The 18,465-nt window shown below is 54.1% G+C and overlaps 6 protein-coding genes across 6 annotated transcripts; 3 read left to right on the forward strand and 3 right to left on the reverse strand.

The window, feature by feature from the left end:
* Positions 1–1,100: 1,100 nt before the first annotated feature.
* NECHADRAFT_20861 (uncharacterized protein) lies at positions 1,101–3,685 on the forward strand (the record flags this gene model as incomplete). The annotated part of the gene is made up of 2 exons (XM_003046196.2): positions 1,101–3,422; positions 3,473–3,685. Coding segments are annotated over 2 exons (2,535 nt in total), but the record flags the coding sequence as incomplete, so codon positions are not given.
* A 1,504-nt stretch (positions 3,686–5,189) lies between these two features.
* On the reverse strand, positions 5,190–5,504 carry NECHADRAFT_76887 (uncharacterized protein; the record flags this gene model as incomplete). The annotated part of the gene is made up of 1 exon (XM_003046779.1): positions 5,190–5,504. One exon carries the CDS (start codon positions 5,502–5,504, stop codon positions 5,190–5,192), a length of 315 nt encoding a protein of 104 aa, XP_003046825.1.
* A 571-nt stretch (positions 5,505–6,075) lies between these two features.
* Positions 6,076–7,136, reverse strand: NECHADRAFT_66863 (uncharacterized protein). Its single transcript, XM_003046780.1, has 2 exons — positions 6,711–7,136; positions 6,076–6,662 (listed from the first exon to the last, which is right to left on the reverse strand). The coding sequence occupies exons 1-2, from the start codon at positions 7,072–7,074 to the stop codon at positions 6,154–6,156; spliced, it is 873 nt and encodes a 290-aa protein (XP_003046826.1). The 5' UTR covers positions 7,075–7,136; the 3' UTR covers positions 6,076–6,153.
* Positions 7,137–7,500: 364 nt separating this feature from the next.
* On the forward strand, positions 7,501–12,950 carry NECHADRAFT_91372 (uncharacterized protein; the record flags this gene model as incomplete). Its single annotated transcript, XM_003046197.1, has 8 exons — positions 7,501–7,544; positions 7,643–7,709; positions 7,809–7,891; positions 7,943–9,675; positions 9,736–9,969; positions 10,178–10,263; positions 10,335–10,455; positions 10,666–12,950. 8 exons carry the CDS (start codon positions 7,501–7,503, stop codon positions 12,948–12,950), a joined length of 4,653 nt encoding a protein of 1,550 aa, XP_003046243.1.
* Positions 12,951–13,394: 444 nt separating this feature from the next.
* On the reverse strand, positions 13,395–15,642 carry NECHADRAFT_91373 (uncharacterized protein; the record flags this gene model as incomplete). The annotated part of the gene is made up of 3 exons (XM_003046781.1): positions 13,395–13,431; positions 13,461–15,485; positions 15,533–15,642. The coding sequence occupies 3 exons, from the start codon at positions 15,640–15,642 to the stop codon at positions 13,395–13,397; spliced, it is 2,172 nt and encodes a 723-aa protein (XP_003046827.1).
* A 969-nt stretch (positions 15,643–16,611) lies between these two features.
* Positions 16,612–17,932, forward strand: NECHADRAFT_58626 (uncharacterized protein). Its single transcript, XM_003046198.1, has 2 exons — positions 16,612–16,766; positions 16,820–17,932. The coding sequence occupies exons 1-2, from the start codon at positions 16,621–16,623 to the stop codon at positions 17,868–17,870; spliced, it is 1,197 nt and encodes a 398-aa protein (XP_003046244.1). The 5' UTR covers positions 16,612–16,620; the 3' UTR covers positions 17,871–17,932.
* Positions 17,933–18,465: the final 533 nt, after the last annotated feature.

Consider the following 18,465-nt stretch of genomic DNA (forward strand, 5'->3'; position numbering starts at 1 on the left):
AGTCATTCACCGCCTCCGCGACCATGCCCATACGCATCTGGAACTTATATGGCCCTTAAATCTGCCATAGTGGAGTTAACAGACCTTGTCTCCATCCTGGATATTGACAGCCAGTTCTCGGTCTAAAAGAACCTTGGAACGCCCGCCCAGGAACCTGGCGCTCGGCTGGTCCATTGATTACTGCCAGAGAGCTCCAACTCGCTGTACCGCCCCGACGGACGCCAGCTTTAGCGCCAGATGGCGCTGTGATGCAGTGGAACAGCCCGCTGGCAACCGCTGGAGGCGCCACGTGACACGTCTCATGCCCTGGTCAAGCGTCCTTTGATTGCGGAACACTACCCTTTCCAGGGCCATCCCATCCGACAGTATCTCGCCTTTGGGTGCTCATTGAACTAGGCTCGACTGTCTCCCTTGAACGACCCTTTGTCTATTTCCAAGTGTAGCCGTATCTCCTCCAAGACGTCCCGACGATCACGACCCTTTCGAAGACGCCCACATCGACTCTGGCAGCCCGTCATTTGATGCCAAGGGACCCTTGACGGACAGCGTCCAGACCAGCGGCTCCTCCCTTGGCCACCTCCCATGCGACAACAGACTTCGCGAGAACACCGACTCAGGAGGTGACTGTACCTCTCTTATTCTCGACTCAATACCGACCCTACGTCCTCCTGCGCCGCCCGAACCGTGGTGCTCGTACGCCCATGATAGCGCAGCGTAAGCCTTGAGTATCGCCTTGACAGCCAAGCCAGGAAACCGCGGAGGCTATTGAGGGTGTGTAGGCCTCCGTTGAGGCCCCCCCAGCCGTCGATGATGGTACGTCTCATCATCCCCAGTCGCCAGTCTTGCGGTGCCGTGAAAACTCTTGACTATGGCCCTCGACACATCCCACTTCAACCGGATCTTGTCATGGTCCTTTCATCGCTCGTCCCCATCATCACATGGTTTTGTCATCGCCACCCTTGCTGATCCCAAATCTACAGACCTCATCTCGACCCCGCGGCGATGTTGGCGACAGCTTTGCCCGTAGACGCGGTCATCTCTCTATTTCTGACCCAAGCCATCATGTCACCGAGGCTATCGGCACCCTTTACGGCGATGAAGACGACTCGGGATCCGAAGGTGGCCGACCACTGAGCGACGGCCGGCCGCTGAGCTTCATCGGAGGTCCATCGCCCTACCAAGAGCAGCTTCCACGACCTCCCCCAGAAGATCAGCTTTTGTCTGTCGACACTCGAAGGGGACTCCCGCGCTCCGAAGCCGATGCACCCGTTCTCGACACTACGTCCATTAACGGTGGCCCAGGCAAAAAACCTCAAGCGCTTTCGCCGACCCAACGAAGCAACTCGTTTGAACAATCGCCTAAATCGCCCCTCTCACCAACTCTGTCGCTTCGCGATGTTCAGGACTCTCAGTTCTCCTTAACCAACATCGACAACCCGAATGACATTGCCCAGGAACTGAGCAACCTGCAAGCCCTGAGACGATTATCCATGGACGTTGCAAACAACAAGGATCCAGATTTGCCGCCCATGTCCTTGATGGCTATGCCAGCAATCGCTCCGACCGGAGATGATGACGAAAATGATCCTTCGAGACTGCTCTGGGTTCCAGCAAGAGTGCACCCTGAGCTCGCACCGACCGAATTCAAGTCATTCCTCGAGAACCGAGTCCATTCGATCCGACGAAGATCCGGTGATTCCTTCCTCTCCGCCGATAGCGAGACAAGCCAGACCGACTCGACATCTGGAGGCTTGAGGCGGAAAAAGTCGATGCTATCACGTCAGATCGACAACTCCGGAGGGTACGTCGACGGCGCTGATCGGCTGGAGAGGAAACGTTCCCGCGGCCATAGCCATGAGCTTAGCCTGGAAGAGCTCGTCAAGGATCCCACAAAGGCTGTACAGAAGCTTGCACAAGAGTCTCAAGTTCCACCAACAGGCCCTGAGAGTAGTGCAGACGACATGCCGATCTTGCCCGCAGTCCCGGGAATGGGCCTTCGCAGATCAACACGCACACAATACCGCAAGGGTGGAAGTTTACGTTCGGGTGGCCCCCTCTCTAGGCGTGCTGGACATCGGCATCAGCCAAGTCAATCCACCGAATCGCTCTCGTCCACCTTGGATGCCCCCAAGGGCTTTGGGCTCACACGAGTCCAGTCAGAGCCCCTGTCAGAAAACCATTCGCGTCCAAATCGCTCAATCAAGCGAACACACAAGTTCTCGCAAGAGTCACTGGGGGATTATGATTATGAAGGCACCACTCAGGACACAGAGGATAAGGCTGCAGCAACAGCTGGTGAAACGTTTCAAGATCAGCTCCCTATCCGGTCATCTTCGAATATGCCTACTATTGAAACATCAAGCCATGATGAGGCTTCGCCTTTCCCCAAGCGATCATCGTCTCAGAAAACGGGCTCTCAGGCTGTTTCACAAGGGGCCTCTGAACCAGAACCACCTGTGGAGGAGTCTCCTCGCTCAAGCCGACGGTCTGTGAGTCGACAGACAGTACCACAGTCGTCACAACCACAGTATACTTCTCGCTCTTCATATCCTCAAGGCCAATCCTTGAGCGATAACCTGGCGGCAAATCCTGCACCTCTCCCTGGCGGCGGCGCGACCCGGACAGATAGCCTAACATTTATTCCCACATTACCCCAGGAGGAACGGAAACCAGAAAAGAAGTCAAAGAAGGACCGAGATGACGACTCTAGCTCCACCAAGTCCTCTGGAAGCGCCTGGAAATGGTTCAAGAGCGGGACCGATGATAAGGACAAGAAGAAGGAGGAGAGCAGAAAGTCCAAGACCAAGTCAGTTGGTGACAAGGGCCAAGACAACGCACGACTGGACGTGATCCAGACTTCTATCGACAAGAATTCGTCAAAGGGCCGCGAAAGCCTGGTTCTTGATCGTGACAACGTTGAAAGCAAGCTGCAAGAGGAACGCAAGAAGGAAAGCCACCGCAAGAGCGACTCAAAGAGGGACAAAGACGGCATCTTCGCCTCTTTCTTTGGCGGAAGCAAGAAGAAGGAGGAGAAAGAGAAAGAGAAGAACGCCAAGAAGAGCCAACATCTCAAGGTCCCCGAGGAGCCGGTATACAAGCCATTGGTCCCTGATATGGACTACCATTGGACTCGATTCCCTCTCCTCGAGGAGAGGGCGATCTACCGAATGGCCCACATCAAGTTGGCCAACCCCCGACGGTCACTCCTCAGCCAAGTGCTGCTGAGTAACTTTATGTACAGTTATTTGGCTATCGTACAAGCTATGCATCCTCAAATGAATGTGCCGATTTCGCCCCAACAGAAGCGGCTGGAAGAGGAAGCTCGGCGGAAACAGCAAGAAGAGGAGTACCTGGCCCAGCAAAGGCAGGAGGAGCAAGATGCCCAGGATTCCATCGACCAATACAACTTCGATTATCACCGGGTAAGTACTTAATACCTCGGCCTCTTTCCAGCATTACTGACTCTTTCTAGGCGGCAGTGCAATATGCTGACTCTGGTGACGGAGAGGTGGATTATGTCGATGATGCTCAGATCTACGAAGATGAGCACGGCAAAGACCACCATGATGACTACGACTACGATGGATCCGATGGTTATGGCCAGGGGGTCAAGGAGTACTACCAGTACCACGACACAGGAGACGATCGAGATCGTCGGCATGACGGGCGGGATGACATGTGGTGACGGCCGGGGTAGTCGGGCACGACTTTGGCAGCAGACTCCATCCTTTATATATGTCATTTTATTGATGTTTTGACCATCACTAGCTATCAAGGCAAGTGCCTGATGGCAGTGTGAAGCGTTTTCAGCCCCTTACTTAGCATATGATGGAGTTTTTTGGGAGATGAGCGCACGAGGGCGTCACAGGCTTGCAAAGGTGCATTCACAATTCTGTCTTTTGGGATGGGAGTTGGTGATGAGGCTGGCGCGGACTGCACAATCATGGATGAGCCATCTCGTGTTCCTTCTCTGATTTTCTTTGGGTTCTCGCTCGGAATTGCGTCTGCAAGAAGTGTTTTTGGTTGGGATTTACTTGATCGATGGAGCAAAGGGATAAGCGTATATATTTTGCGAGGAAGCGATGTCAATGGATGGCTTAGGTTCACGGAGGGGTAGGCTCATCTCTGCTGGATGCCACTGCTTGAGGTATGGAGGACGTTGGAGCCGCCACGAGCTGTGTGGCTGACTGGTTCATAGAGCAGTGTGCTTGATGATGAGCAGCCTGCAATAGCGGATGAGGAACGAAGCTGTAGGATATGAATTAATAGAGATAAAATGGCAGGGTCGAATCCTTTGAGACAGCGAGTTCTGATAGACATAATACGAAGCTTTATTGCAGACAGCCTTTGGTCCCCAAGCCATGGCAAGGCGGATAGCTACCCAACCGCATACCTGTCTACCATTCTACTTGATTGGCCATGATTGTCAGTCCACACCAATCCTCCCGAAGGATGCATCCATCCTCAGCATCAGCCCCTGAATATGAGGCGACTCGACAGAGTCACTGACACATACGACCACAGGCGCTAGAGAATACGGGATTCCGTCCGCTCTCCCATAGTCAAACTGGCGACCGCTGGAGTAGTAGTCGGGTCGGTGACGACCGGCGAATGCCCGGTGTTGTATGTTTCTTCTTTTTTTTGCCGTTCTATCCTCCTTATCCGGGGATCTGTTCCGTCCACAAGCGGCTGAATGAAGCTGGTTGGTGGTGGTGCTGCAGCGAATACGAGGCTGAAGCCACTGCAGGACAACGATTTCGTCATGGCTGTCGTCAGCTTTTTCCCACCGGCTTTTTCCTGGGGAGAGCCCGTTTTGACGTCGTTGAGAAAGAAGGTAAATCGTTTTCCACATGCAGTAATGTGAGGAATGCTCTTTGTTGCGAATAGTTGCAAAAAAGTTGTGGCTTTTTCTCAGCCCAAGTCTAACGAGCGGTATGCCTCTGACCCGAGAGCTAAACCCCGTTTAAAAGTAAGAAATTGAACATGATGGCGGCATGTTCTCCCTGTTTTTTGTGTTGCTTGCTTGCTTGTCTGCGTTTCTTTGACGCGCCTTCTCGTTTCTTCTCATCAAATTCATTCCTTAGGATTCCCTCAGCTCCGTGTCTCGGGTAGTAGAGTAAGGTTCTTCCCTTCGTACATGCATGTGGCCGTGATAACAAGGCCGCCACAATTCTCATGACACCTCACTTTCAAGCTGGTTCTTCTGCCGATCCTGACGTCTTGTCTTTGTTTTTGTGCATCTTGAACCCACTCAAGATGCGACCAAACGACTTTCTCCTCTCCGCCTTTGGAGTGTGCTCGGTGACGAGGGTATCGACACGGTCCAGCGCATCGATAAAGATGTGAAACTCAGCGTCGTCTTCGTAGCTCAGGTGTTCGTCCCGGAGAGCTAGGTATTCTGTTTCCAAGTCGCGGAGTGAGGACTCGCTGGATGCTGTTGATGAGCATCGTCTCGTCTTGATGGGACTGCTGATGGGACTGCTGTTTGCGCTGCTGTCCGACATGGTTGTGGAAAAAAAGGGGATTAAAGGTGATAAAAAGAAGTGAAGTGAAGAAGTGTGAGTTGAAAAGTAGAATCGAGTTATCGGGGGCCCACCCGAACCGAAAGGAGATGTGGTGTTCCTGGATGGATGGAAAGAAGATGAGGAAAGATGGGTGGCAAGGGTGGATATATGTATCGGTAGACCAGACCATTAAGCTCGGGAGGTGCAGGGAGGGGTAGCGCGACATGAATCCATCGGAAGAATCGTCTAGTGAAATATGATGAGAGCTGACATGTTGTGCTACTCTGCCGGCGTGTGCAATTGCGAATACTGCATCATGATTGTCAGCTTCGCCTCCCGATGTAGTACCAATCATGGCCTTGCCCGCACCCAGGTGCGTGGCGGAATCCTCGGCCCATATGCGCTACTTGCACATTCCTCTAGCCTGCTTGGTTAGCGAGGACCGAAGAGGTCATATCTTGTCCCCGGTCGTTTAATACCGGACCCTGTCCGCTAAGTAAGCTCTTGTCCATGGTCGGTGGACGGTCGACGGTGGACACTTCACTTGGCGGCGGACCAAGAAAGGAGTGGTCTGATCTGATTTGATGCAAATCCAGGTAATATTTCTAACAAGTGACATCTTATACAGCTTGGGATATGGATACCCGTTTTATTTCTTCGGCTCCTCCTTCTTCTCCTCCGGCTTGGGTGTCGGCAGCTTGAACGACTCGGGTGTGCGGTCCTGTCCGGCTCCGACAGGCTCCCAGGCGCTGGATCCACCCTCAAAGTTGCGGAAGGCTTGGGTAAGCTCAAGGGGCTCGGTCACGATACGCTTCTTCTCCTCGTCGTATCGGATCTCGGTGTAACCAGTCAAGGGGAAGTCCTTGCGCAGAGGGTGACCCTCAAAACCGTAGTCGGTCATGATTCGTCGGAGATCGGGATGGCCGGCAAAGAAGACTCCGTACAGATCGTAGACCTCTCGCTCGTACCAGTTGGCACCGTCAAAGAGACCGGTAATGCTGGGCACGGGGGAAGCCTCGTCGGCGTAGGTCTTGACACGGATGCGGGAGTTGTGGCGGACCGAGAGAAGGTTGTAGACAATCTCGAATCGGTTCTCTCGCGTGGGGTAGTCGGCGGCAGTGACGGTGCTGACCTGGGTGAACTCGGCAGCGGTGTTGTCTGAACGGTTTTAGCAGGTTCCCTGTTATCAATTGATGGGATACCAACACTTCAGGAAGCTGAAGACGGGGTAAACACCCGAGGGCGAGATGTAGATGGTGAGCTCGTCCTTCCAGACGGAGAACTGCTGGATGTACTTGGGCAGGCAACCCATCAGCCAGGCACCGTATCGGTGCATGTTGTCAGCCTTGCTTTGGTACTTGTCGGCAGGGTTGACAATGGGCGCCTTGAGGGAGCCGATGTGGTCTCGGGGGGCCATTCGCATGTTGGGTGCCTCCTTCGGCATTGCGACATATTGACGAGCCGAGCTGGACAAGCAGCGGATTGCTTGACCGTTGAAGGCCTGGACGGAAGGATTCGCGGGCCGCAGAGCTGAGGCCAGGGCCCTGCTTCGAGAGATCGTGGTCGCCATGGCCGGTGATGTGACGATTCGAGGCCAATTGACGATGGGAGAGGTCCTCGAGACGAAATGCCTTTTGGTGTTGGTAATGATGCTGCAAGTATTGGCTCGAGAATCCTAGCGGCTGAGCCTTGACGTGAATTTTCCGGCGTTCTGCCGGACATATACGGGTACTTCGATGCCAGGCGGGGTTGCCCGGAGACTGAAGGTAACCGGCTATTGCACGTCCCCAAAGTCCCTGTCGCTCTGACAGAGATTCTTTCACGTGATTTTCCATCGCCACTAGGCCGAGATTGGCTTAGATCGCTTTTGGATCTTTCTCTTCCCGCAGCCTCGATGCATACCGAACATCGTTCCTCTCCTCGTCCTCACAATTCCAGCATCGTATTTTGAATCCTCCCCACATCAACCTTTCACCCCTAATCTCAGACTGTCACCATGGCGCCCCAAGATTCTTTCATAGAAGAGGAGGAGGATACCTGGTAAGTTTCAACGCGTGCACCGGGCGCGCTCGACTGCTGGCACCGCTGGCCCTGCGCCCTCGGGCAATGTTGGGTACCTGAGCTGACACCCTTGACAGCCCTCTTTGTATCGAGGAGTTTGATCTCTCCGATAGGAATTTTCGACCATGTCCTTGCGGCTACCAGGTGCGATCGAATCATCCCCGCCATCTATCCTCCCTCGTCAAGTGGCCACATGGCTAACCCTATTCGCAGGTCTGCCAGTTCTGCTTCAACAACATCAAGAATAATATGAATGGGCTATGTCCCGCGTGTCGACGACCCTACGATGAGAAGACCATACAGTGGAAAGTCGTGACGCAGGAAGAGTACGTCGCCGCCCGCCGCTTGGGCCTCGCCACGCTGACTAGTGATTACAGGGTCGCCGAGTTCCGTGCCAACATACAAAAGAACCAAAAGAAGCGAGCTCAAGAACAACGACAGAAGGAAGTACAGAAACGCGAGGCCGAGAAGGAGAACCGTAAGAATCTCATCGGAGTGCGCGTCGTGCAGAAGAACTTGGTCTATATCACAGGCCTCGCCCCCACCGTGCGCGAAGACGAACTACTCAAGACGTTGCGAAAGCCCGAATTCTTCGGCCAGTACGGCAACATCCAGAAGATTTCGATTAGTAACCGAAAGAGCTCGGATGGCCAACACCAGTCGCTCGGCATTTACGTGACGTTTGAGCGCCCCGAAGAAGCGACACGTTGCATCCAGGCCGTCCACGGTTCTCAGAACGGTGACCGAATTCTCAAGGCCCAGCATGGCACGACCAAATACTGCTCTGCTTGGCTCAAGAACGAGAAATGCGGCAACCCTGGATGCATGTTCTTGCACGAACAAGGTGACGAGGAGGATAGCTATTCGAGACAAGACCTGTCGTCCATGAACAGCATCCACACTCAGCGGCCTTTACCTGGCGGTGGGTCCTCGAGGTCTGCCTCTCGACAGCAGGCCCCTCAACCCACGCCGCCACCCGTCGTATCCCATCCCATGACTCGCTCTGTTAGTAAGGAAGGGTCGGAGAATGGCGTCGATGGATCGGCACTCCCGTCATCTGCCAACTGGGCGCGGAATCCTCAGCGAAGCCGTAGGGGTAGCCACGCTACTAGTGGTGCTGCGTCCAGCCCTGCTGTTTCGATGTCGTTGCCTGTTACCGCAGAGGCTGTTCCGGAGGAGGCAGTGGAGGATACCCAGGAGCCCGAAGCTGGCCCATCGATAGTCAGCAAGCCGAAGGAGCCTGAGCCTACGCCTGAGCCAATCAAAGAAACCAAGGGACTCCCCGAGAGCACCCTCAAGGCCCTTTTGAAGGCGCTGCAGAGTTGCTCTCTTCCTCGTGTTGTTGACCCCGATTCAGACGATCTCGGCCCACCCTTGTTCGACGTCCGTGGTGGTGAAAAGCGCAAGGCTATGCGCGAGGAGGAGGACTCCCGTTTAACCGGAGAGCAAGAGGAGGCTGCCGAGGCTCGCGAGCCTTCAGAGGGAGAACCTGAGACGGGTGGAAGCTTGGCCCTTGGAGGTGAACCAGAGGATCGCGACACAACTGCTGACAGCCGAGGCTTTGATCGTCGGCCCAGCACTCAGCCTCCTATCCAACGAAGTACGACCGATGGTATATTTGGACCTGCCCTGACTGGACCCAATTTTAACCAAAGCTCAGGCAACCCAGGCTCGCGGTCCATGACACCTCAACAACTCTTCCTTCGATCCCAGAGCGGATTCAACGATGTCCCTCCTGGCATCTCCAACCAAGGACAAGGCAGCACCTTTCAGGGACAAGGTCACAACCGCCAATCTTCCCGATTTAGCTTTGCCAATGACAATGCCAGCTCGGCTACCAATGTCAAGCTTGCTGCTAACCCGCGCATCATGGCTCAGCAGTCGTCCATGATGCCCAACTCGTTCCAGTCCCAGGGTAACAACCAGTTCTATGGCACCTCGATGCCAGGACCTCCCCCTGGCCTCAAGTCAACTGGCACTCCTCCTAGCATGTTTGGCCAGTTTGGTGGTGGATTTGGAGGTGCACCCAAGGACAACTCGACTGAGCTTCTTCAAAGTTTGATCAACCGCAGGGGGGCAGGCAATAACCAGGCCCATGATGCGGGAAAGCGTGAGTACCTGATCTCTTCTTTTTCAAACCAGTACCCACCATCCTCTACCTCCACCCCAGCTCCTGCTTCCGGCCATCCGGCGTCGCTCTACGGTAACCAGCCCGGAGCATTCCAAGACATGGGTTCCAAGCAGAAGAAGAAGGGGAAGAAGCACAGACATGCTAACACTTCCTCCTCTGGGGGGAGTGGTTTAGTAGATCTTGCAGACCCGAGTATCCTGCAGGCGCGAATGCAGCACCAGTCTCAGGGCAACGCCGGAGTTGGACAGGGCTTGTTTGGAGGTCAGAGTCAAGGTGGGTACAACATGATGTATAACGCCGGCTTCACGAGGTGGTAATGTTATTGTTTGCTTTTTGGAGCCATCACGATTCAGGGAGGCTGGATAACGGGCCAGGTCTTATTGTTTCTGGCCCTTTTTCTTCATGTACAGGGGAGGCGTTCTTGGGCATTTCAGGGATGAGGCCAAAAGGTTGCCTTTCATCTTCCTCGGGGGGACACAAGTCAGTCACAAGCGCATTTTGATTCAGCAGGCAGTTTGCGAGATCAACGCTGCGCAGAAGGCCAGCTTTGCATCAGGCGTCATCTTCGTTCTTTGGGGGAAAAGGAGGACACATCGAGAGCACCCCATGGGGTCTCTCCCCTCCGAGTTTTTCGGCAGGTCCATCAACGACCACGCGCGCATGAGGGTTCAGGTCAGGCAAGCCATCATCGTCTTCCACAAGCCCTTATGTATGTTAACAATGTCGAAACCGCCCGCCTAGGCTTGGCGGTTACCTTTGGTCAGAAATAGCATATACCCTCTATTCTCTCCAAGCTGCCCTTTATACTCGTTGTCCCCCCGTGGAAGACGATGGTGGATGCCGTAGTATGAATACTGCTCCCCTAATATCCTGTACATAAGAAGCTGTGGTGTCGTAGTCTTGGTGTCTTGTTTTCTTGGTTCATCTCGAGCGATTAGTTGGGCATTATGCTAACAGTCGTTTGAACAGATGACGAGCTACCCTCTCTCGACGAGGCCAGGAATTCAGTTGATGCGCTGGTCGCAGATGATCCCATCACGGAGTTGGATGGACGCCGTTCAGTACCCCCAGGCCTAGCCCTTCCGCCAGGTCTACCTACGAACATCTCCAGGCCCCCGTCTACCCCTGGCTCCTCGAGACTTCACCACGTTGTCCCTGCCCTGCCCAAGGTTCCACCTCCAGGATTCCCACAGGGTGCCTTGACTCCGGAACACTCGCCCCGAAAGCCAGTCACGCCAAGCTCCGAAGCCAAGAAGAACCTTAAGTCTCTTGCGGTCGAGAGTGGCTTGTCAAAGGAGATCACGGCACAGTCGCAAACTAAGCAGATGAAGGGAACCGCCTTGCAAGACGAGGACTTCCCGGCTTTGGATGCACTGAAGAATAAGGATCGGCCTAGCACACCGACACCAAAGGCAACCCCCAAGGCTAAGAGACAGGCAGAGAAGATTGTCGACAAGCTTCTGGCAAAGGCCGGGTCTAGCCTGGAGACCAAGAGTCAGGATGTGAAGCCGGCGCAAATCGCCAAAACGGCCGAGAAGAAGCCTGTTTCTATTGATACTCGGACCCCAGGAGCTTCGCCCTCCAAGGCTGGGGAGTCATCGGCAACAACTGAGAAGTCGACGGCAGAACTCTCTGCTGCTTTCCCACCTCTCCCTACCCCTGCCGCCGCCGGTATTTCATCCCCTATTACTCGCACTGCACCCAAGACGTTGCGTGTCGTTCCTACGCAAAGAGTAGAGGCCCCCGCGCCAGCTTCCCCTGCCTTGACGATGGCCTCAGTCGCATTGTCGGCGACATCTAGAGTCATCTCGGCTTCTTACAGACCCGAAACACCAGTCAGCGAGATGGTTAGTGACACCGCCTCGGTGATTTCGGCCTCTGTGACCCATTCCCGCGCAAGCTCTCCACCTCCAAGCAGGATTGGATCTGCGGCGGTGAGAACGACGACCAAGAGCCAGCAAAGAAAGCAGCGCAAGGATGCCTTGAAGCAGGAGACCAAGCTCATTGCTGAAGCCCCGAAGGAACCGGAGGAGCATGCACCGGTCCTTGGACGAAAGAAGAAGCAGAAGAAGGAGAAGCCTGTCAAGACACCCCAGCCCAGTCCTGCGACACCTGTCCAGGAGCCAGCCAAGGCTGAGCCCACTCCTACAGAGCCTTCTGTGCCAGAGCAACCCAAGGAGAAGGAGCCGGAAGAGAAGCCCGTCAAGAGCAAGGCTGCTCAGAAGAAGGCTGCCAAGGGCAAAGGCAAGGCAAAGGAGGTTGAGTTAGAGTTGGCTCCTACGCCGCAGTCACCTCCCCAGGAGCCTGCTACGACTGAGCCTGAGACCCCTGAAGTGCCAGAGAAGCCACAGCCAGGCCCCCCTTCTGTGTTTACAGAGATCAAGAATGCCCTGTGGTCCTCAAGCATCGACAAGTTGCACCTACTCAAGCCTATCTCAGGCAGCTCATCCCGCACTGATCCCAACTCTGCCAACAGCAACGCCAACAAGGCTGGCCATTGCAAGGACTGCTCTTGCAAGTGTGGTGAGATTCAGGATGAAGATCTGGCAGCTCTGCGCGCTGGAAAGCCTGTTCGCAAGCAGTTCCACGTGGATGGCAGCCGGATGCTCATCACCCCCAACGGAGACTGCATCCGTGGTCTTACCCCTGAAGAGGAGGATGCTTTCCTTGAGCTCCAGGCTGCTATCGCCGCTACAGCGGAGAACCCAGGAGCCTTCATCGCTCCTCGACATCAGCCAGGAAGCGGCGCCTTTTCTCTGATCAAGGGCCGAGCCGTTCCCAACGGTCGACCCAACATTTTCCCTGCCACCGCTCAACCTCAGTCGCAGGATCCTATTGGGAAGCTTCAACGTGAGGATGCGCTCAGCTACATCAACCAGTACGTCCTCCCTCGCCTCAACCTAGGGGCCACCAACATGGGATTCCCTAAGGGGGCATCTCCTACCAAGGACGCGGCTGCTGCGAGCCTCAACTCTCTGGCGCCCTACTTCTACGGGCCTGATGCTGCTGCTGGCGTTGGCATCTACACACCACCTGATGGAGCCCGAGCGATGCAAGACTTTAGCTCGGCCGGTATGTCGAGCGAGGAGCGTGGCAAGAACTTTGGCATGGGTGTTAGTGGCATGCCCCTGATGAGCGTCGAGGATGCTGAGGGCGCCCTTGCGGCTGCTCGTCGTGAGACGGAGAAGCTGGAGAAGGGACTGAACCAAGTCATCCGACGTAACAGGCGGCTGCTTCTTGGAAACAGCAACTGAGCAGCGGCTATGAATAGTGAGCTTTCGGAGCATGGAATTATGAGATGAAGATGGGCGATACTCTATCGCCATTGTACGAAATCTACGGAACAAGCAGGGATTGACACTCGCGGTGACGATGTGTCGTTAGTTATGTTGTACGAGTATCCATGTATGAATACGGAATAGTAGCAGAAGGGCTAGATCTGTTACTTGGAAGCCTAGAGCTATAAGGAATGAATATGACACATTGTGTGCTTTGAGGCTCTGACCTCGAAGTTGCACACGATCAACAGCAACTTGTTAACTCGTGTCTCGTGAACCTGACCAAATTACACCGGCTATATGCAAACATGTACAATAAATCAACGCCGTGCCCCTTGAAGAGTCAACCTGTGATTCAAATCACCCGCATATCAGTGCGCCTTTTCCCTGTCCTCGTGATTGTGTCCGTGGTTGTGTCCATCATGGTGTGAACCATTGGCTGGACGATGATGACCAGCTCCTAAAGCTCTAGTTTCAGCTCTCAACTGTCGTCTTCCCTCTGCTGACAAGGACTCGCGCAGCCTGTCCATGAGTCTTTCGAGAATCCACTCTGTTTCTTCCTGACTTCCCATGAGCGGACTACGGTTGCCCACCCAAGACCAAGCCATGGCCTCTTCCGACTCTGGACTATCCTCGTCATTTCTATCTGGCGAGCCGTAACCACCTCGTTGCGGACTCCTACCGCGCCCATGATGATGGTGATGGTGGTGATGCCTATGCCCGCTCTTTGGCTGTGCTTTGCGGTGCGTATCGGCGTTGCCTTCGTCTTCGCCCATGAGCTTAAGGTACCACGCCCACTGCTCAAAGCTGTAGTGATGAGGTTTGTGGGATTTTAAATGGCCAGCGAGAACTTGTATCTCGGAGATGAGGAGGAAGTGAAAGTCCGTTCCGGTGGGAAGTTCATCTTTGGCGTCTCGCAGACGGGAGAGGGACCGACGGACTTGAGAGGTAAAGGTTGAGTTTGTGCGTTGGTGGCCTATCCGTCGGGGGGAAGAGTCTCGGTCAATGTTTGAGTGGCGAGAGCGACCGCGTGGGTCTTGTCCATGATTTTGTTCTTCTGTTTTGATTAAGGTGTCGCTTATGTGTTGGGTGGTATTACTTTGAGTTGACTGGTGTTTCTTGAGGTCCGCAGGTGCTGGAGGATTCCTGTGATCTGGGAATATCCTTCCAAACGTGGCCTTGTGGATGATGTACTTGAGATCACCGGAAAAGTTGCCCTCGCCGGGGAGGATGGTGACGTTTCCGAGTCGTAGTGTGCTATCACGGATGAGCTTGACAACAGTATCTCCAGCATTTGAGATGAGAACTGTCATGGTCGGCAACGCGAGGAGGGACCAAAAGACAAAGAACGACTTGCCCGCGTTGGATTTGGGGGTCATGTCGCCGTAGCCGATTGTGGTGAGAGAGACAAAGCAGAAATAGAAGCCGTCAAAGTACACCCAGCCCTGGTACGGCTTTTCGCACTTGACAAAGATGAAGGCGCCCAGAAGCCACAGGATGAGCCATGAACCTGTAGATATGGCCATGGCCATCCAGCGACGACGGGATGATGTCTGAGCCTGGATCTTGCGCATGAGGTCGAACTCGACCTTGCGGCGTTCATACTCTGTTGCTGGGAGTTTGCTGGAAAACTCGGAGTCGGCGCGGTGTGGTTCCCGGATGGGCTCCAGAATATCGTCGTCGCCTTTCTTTGTCATGCTTCGGACCATTCTCCGACGCTTCTTCTCTTCCATTCGAGCATCGACTTGTCGTTTTCCACGTTCGAGGACGAGGCTTCGAATAGAGCCGATAACCAGACCGAGACTGATGACGCCGATGAGGGCGTATGGCATCATGAGGGCACGGCCTAGGTTTGTATCTGGGGTGAAGTCGCCAAAGCCAACGGTGAAGAGAGTCACATCGGCCCAGTATACGGCGTCGAGATAGTTCCAGCCTTCAATGTTTGAAAAGACAAGGGCGCCGATGAGTAGGTACATGAGGAACATGATGGTCTGGAGCATGAGGGTGCGTTGACTGGGCGTGAGGTTAAAGTCCTTGCCATAGTGACGAGTCCAGGCGCCATAGAAGGTCACAGTCATAAGCGATGCATCAACGAAGTAGAGGATGGCAGCCCACATGCCATAGTAAAAGGCCTGTGACCAGATGAGCTCGTCCTTGTTAAACTTGAGGCCATCAGTGAGTGGCCCCGAGGCCGTGGCGAGGAGGGAGATGAGGAGAATGGCCGAGATGTACCAGCCGACGATGGTAATAGGCTGGGCAATGGTGAAGCGAACGCGTCTGGCCATGTTGAGGAGGAGAAACACGTTTGAGATGATGGCCATGAGGAGCTGGATGGCATTGATGATGGTCAACCATGGGGGGTCAGTAACGTAGACCGCGTTGTCAACATCCTCGCCAGGCGCGAGCTGCTGTCTCCATGGCCGAACGAGGGCGCAGATACTGAAGGCCGAGGCGACGGGACCAAGGGTGCCGGCGATCATGGGGAATGCCGAAGAGGCAAACCACCAGCGGCTGGTGATGTTAGTATACGTGAAGTAACTATGAGCTGATGGGCTCACCTTGGAGCCAGATGGGCATCGTCATTTGCCATCCGCGTCTCATACGCGACAGACTCTTCAATGACCTCGGTCTCATCTTGAATAGTGTCTCCCAAGTTGCCGTCGTCCATGGAGTCTGTTGTGAGGCTACTCGGTGGTGTGAGGTGCGATCAGATGATACATATGCGGCAAGATGCATCCATCGATTTCAGATGTTAAAATGAAATGCGAGTGCACAGATGATACAAAAGATGATTGCGTACTTTAAAGAGTTGCAATTGGGATCTTGAAAGGTCTTGGCGATGGATCAAGGGTCCAAGTTGAACGGGGTTGAGGAATCTTGGCATGGGGAAAACACGCGGACGATGACGTCTTTTTTATGTCCTTCAAAGGTTGGTTGTCTCATTAGACGGGTTTACTAGCTTCTTTAGATGATATGCGGCTTTTCCGAATTCAGTTTCCCTTGCCGTTGGAGCTACTTTCTCGTCATTGTTTACCAAGACCTTGTAAAGGCTTACCAAAAGATTCGTAAAAGGAAGAGAAGCGGTAACGGCGGATGAGAGGGAAAAGACGGCATCACGAGTTTTGAATCATGTCGGTACGAAAGAGATACTTTCATCTTAGGTGCTGGAATTATCGGATGGAATTCAAGCTTTTTTGGCACTGACGCCCCTGCTGACCCTAGAGCTTCTTGTCGATCGAGATAGGGTGATCTTCCAAGAAACTTGGCTGCCCCATATTTTGTGTTGTCCAATTGAATTAATTCTCCCCACTCACCTCGATTTTGTTCCTACATCGGCTCCTCGCCCTATCAGTATCCTTTTCACGATTAAAGCAACTTGGCTGTATGGCCGATTACTTTCTTTAATCTCTCTGCATAGTTTTATATGCATACTTCATTAGGATTCTGAACTCAAGGGCCCTTGGAGAGGTTGTCGAGTCAACCTCATACATGACTATTCTCTCAGCCATCTCTCACATTCAGCGTATAAGTCGCGTCCTTACGACCCCCCTTTTCACATGGCTAATTCCGTTCTATACAGAAACTCTAGATCTCGGACTAGAGACGCGTTTCCGTGCCGCCAGTGCCCCGGGTATGCGGTTGCAGTATGCCAGCATGCCTTCTCCGCGTCTTCCGTGCTACCCGTAACCGCCTCATCAAGGTTTGTGCTGGGCCGTCGCGGAGGCCGTTTAGCTCTCAGAGTCATGAGCGGGTTAGGGTCAGAACTGGCTCAGCGGGCTATGTCAACATAGAGTGAGAATCCTCCTTGATCTGTGTAAACAACGTAACTGACTGATCCATGATAGCCTCATCAATGTTGCTGAGCATCATCCACAATCTCCCCTCTTCATTCATCTACCCCCATTTCCTACTAGCAATGGACAATATCCTCAATTACCCAACTTCCTTCAAGGGAAACCTGTTGCTAGCATCAACTATCGTTGGAACTCGTTTGACCCTGGATTGACGCAGATGCCTTCTACAGAGGGTCTCTGGCCAACGCCAGTTCACGACACTGCGTTTGCCTACTCCTGGCTCATCGAGAACCTCGCACCCGAAGGCATTCAGCGGCGTGATATTTACGTCTACGGATCTCACCTGGGCGCGAGCCTAGCTACCTCGCTCGCTCTAACAGAGTCGCAGCCGCACAAGCCTTTCGGGGTTCGAGGTGCTGTGTTGTACAACGGCATCTACAACTGGACCATGTTCCTCCCCGACCACCCGGTGAACAAGACCACCTGGCGATCCAAGGGCACGGGGTTCATCTACAAGCCGCAGGGGAGCGCATACATGCACTACCTCCAGGAGCATCTGCCGGTTTTCTTCCAGTCGACCAGCGACCTGTTTGACCCCTTTGCCAGCCCGAGCCTGTTCTTCCACAACCCGGGTCTCAACATCCCCTCGTCCTACAACATGTCGGAAGACGACGCCGCGTGGATCGAGGCCCTGACAAACCCAGACGCCGCGCCAGCTGTCCCGGAAAAGGCGCCGCGCAAGTCTCGGCTGGTGTTCCCACCCCGCAAGTCGACGCTCAAAATCCCCGAGACCCTGCTGCTGTACGACTCCCCGCCTCTGCCGCAGCGCTCCAACAAGCCAGGGCGGCCCAAGGGGGCGAGGCCCTGGTGGAACTGTTTGGAGGTACAGGCTCGGGAGCTGGCCGAGATGATGCACCGGAGCATTGAAAGGGTTGAGCTCAAGGAGAGGGGTCTCTGGGATGATGAGATTCACATGTGGGAGGATGAAGGGGACCGGCGAGTCAAGGTTGAGGAAGCTGGGGAGGAGAGGGGGACGTTGGAGATGGATGAGAAGGGGGAGGGGGTTGTGGAGGAGTGGTTGGCAGAGAGGATACGGGCGTGATCTAGAACATTTTTGGCTCTTCTAGAGCGACATGTAAAAACCTGATATTCACCATGTAAGACAGCAATGGAAGGTTCCGTCGGTTTGGCATTCGACTACGTTCCGTTGTTTAGCATCGGGCGGGTAGGTTTCTTTTTAGTGCCGTCACCAAATGGATATGCCGCCCCCACGAAAAAAGCAGCTCGACAAAGAAAAGCTTGGGAAAGCTTAACTGGTGGAGAAGGGTCTGATAGGCTGTGACTTTGGTGATCCTAGGGAATGAAGTCTAGAACAGGTAAAGAGCACGAAAAGGGATCAGATGAGAGGGGGGAGACTTGGTGGGTGACGATGCTTTGTATCATTGACGATATTTTGATACGGGCATTGGCATTGACACCTTCTCATGTCCCCTCCTGCACAGCATCCTCGTTGCGCGTCAAAATGTGGTGGGTCGTTGAGAGATGCACGCTGTCGTCAGCGACAAGTGTTAGCGACGGTGGTATCTCGAGCCGGCAGAGCACTAACGGGTCACAAGACCGGGGGTGTGCCAGGTGTTTACAGTCTTTCCCCCCATCCCTTTGATTCACCATCTGCCGCAGTCTCGGTTTCGGTTTAT

Source organism: Fusarium vanettenii (assembly GCF_000151355.1).
Source record: "Fusarium vanettenii 77-13-4 chromosome 2 genomic scaffold NECHAsca_18_chr2_1_0, whole genome shotgun sequence".
Classification (NCBI taxonomy): Eukaryota; Fungi; Ascomycota; class Sordariomycetes; order Hypocreales; family Nectriaceae; genus Fusarium; species Fusarium vanettenii.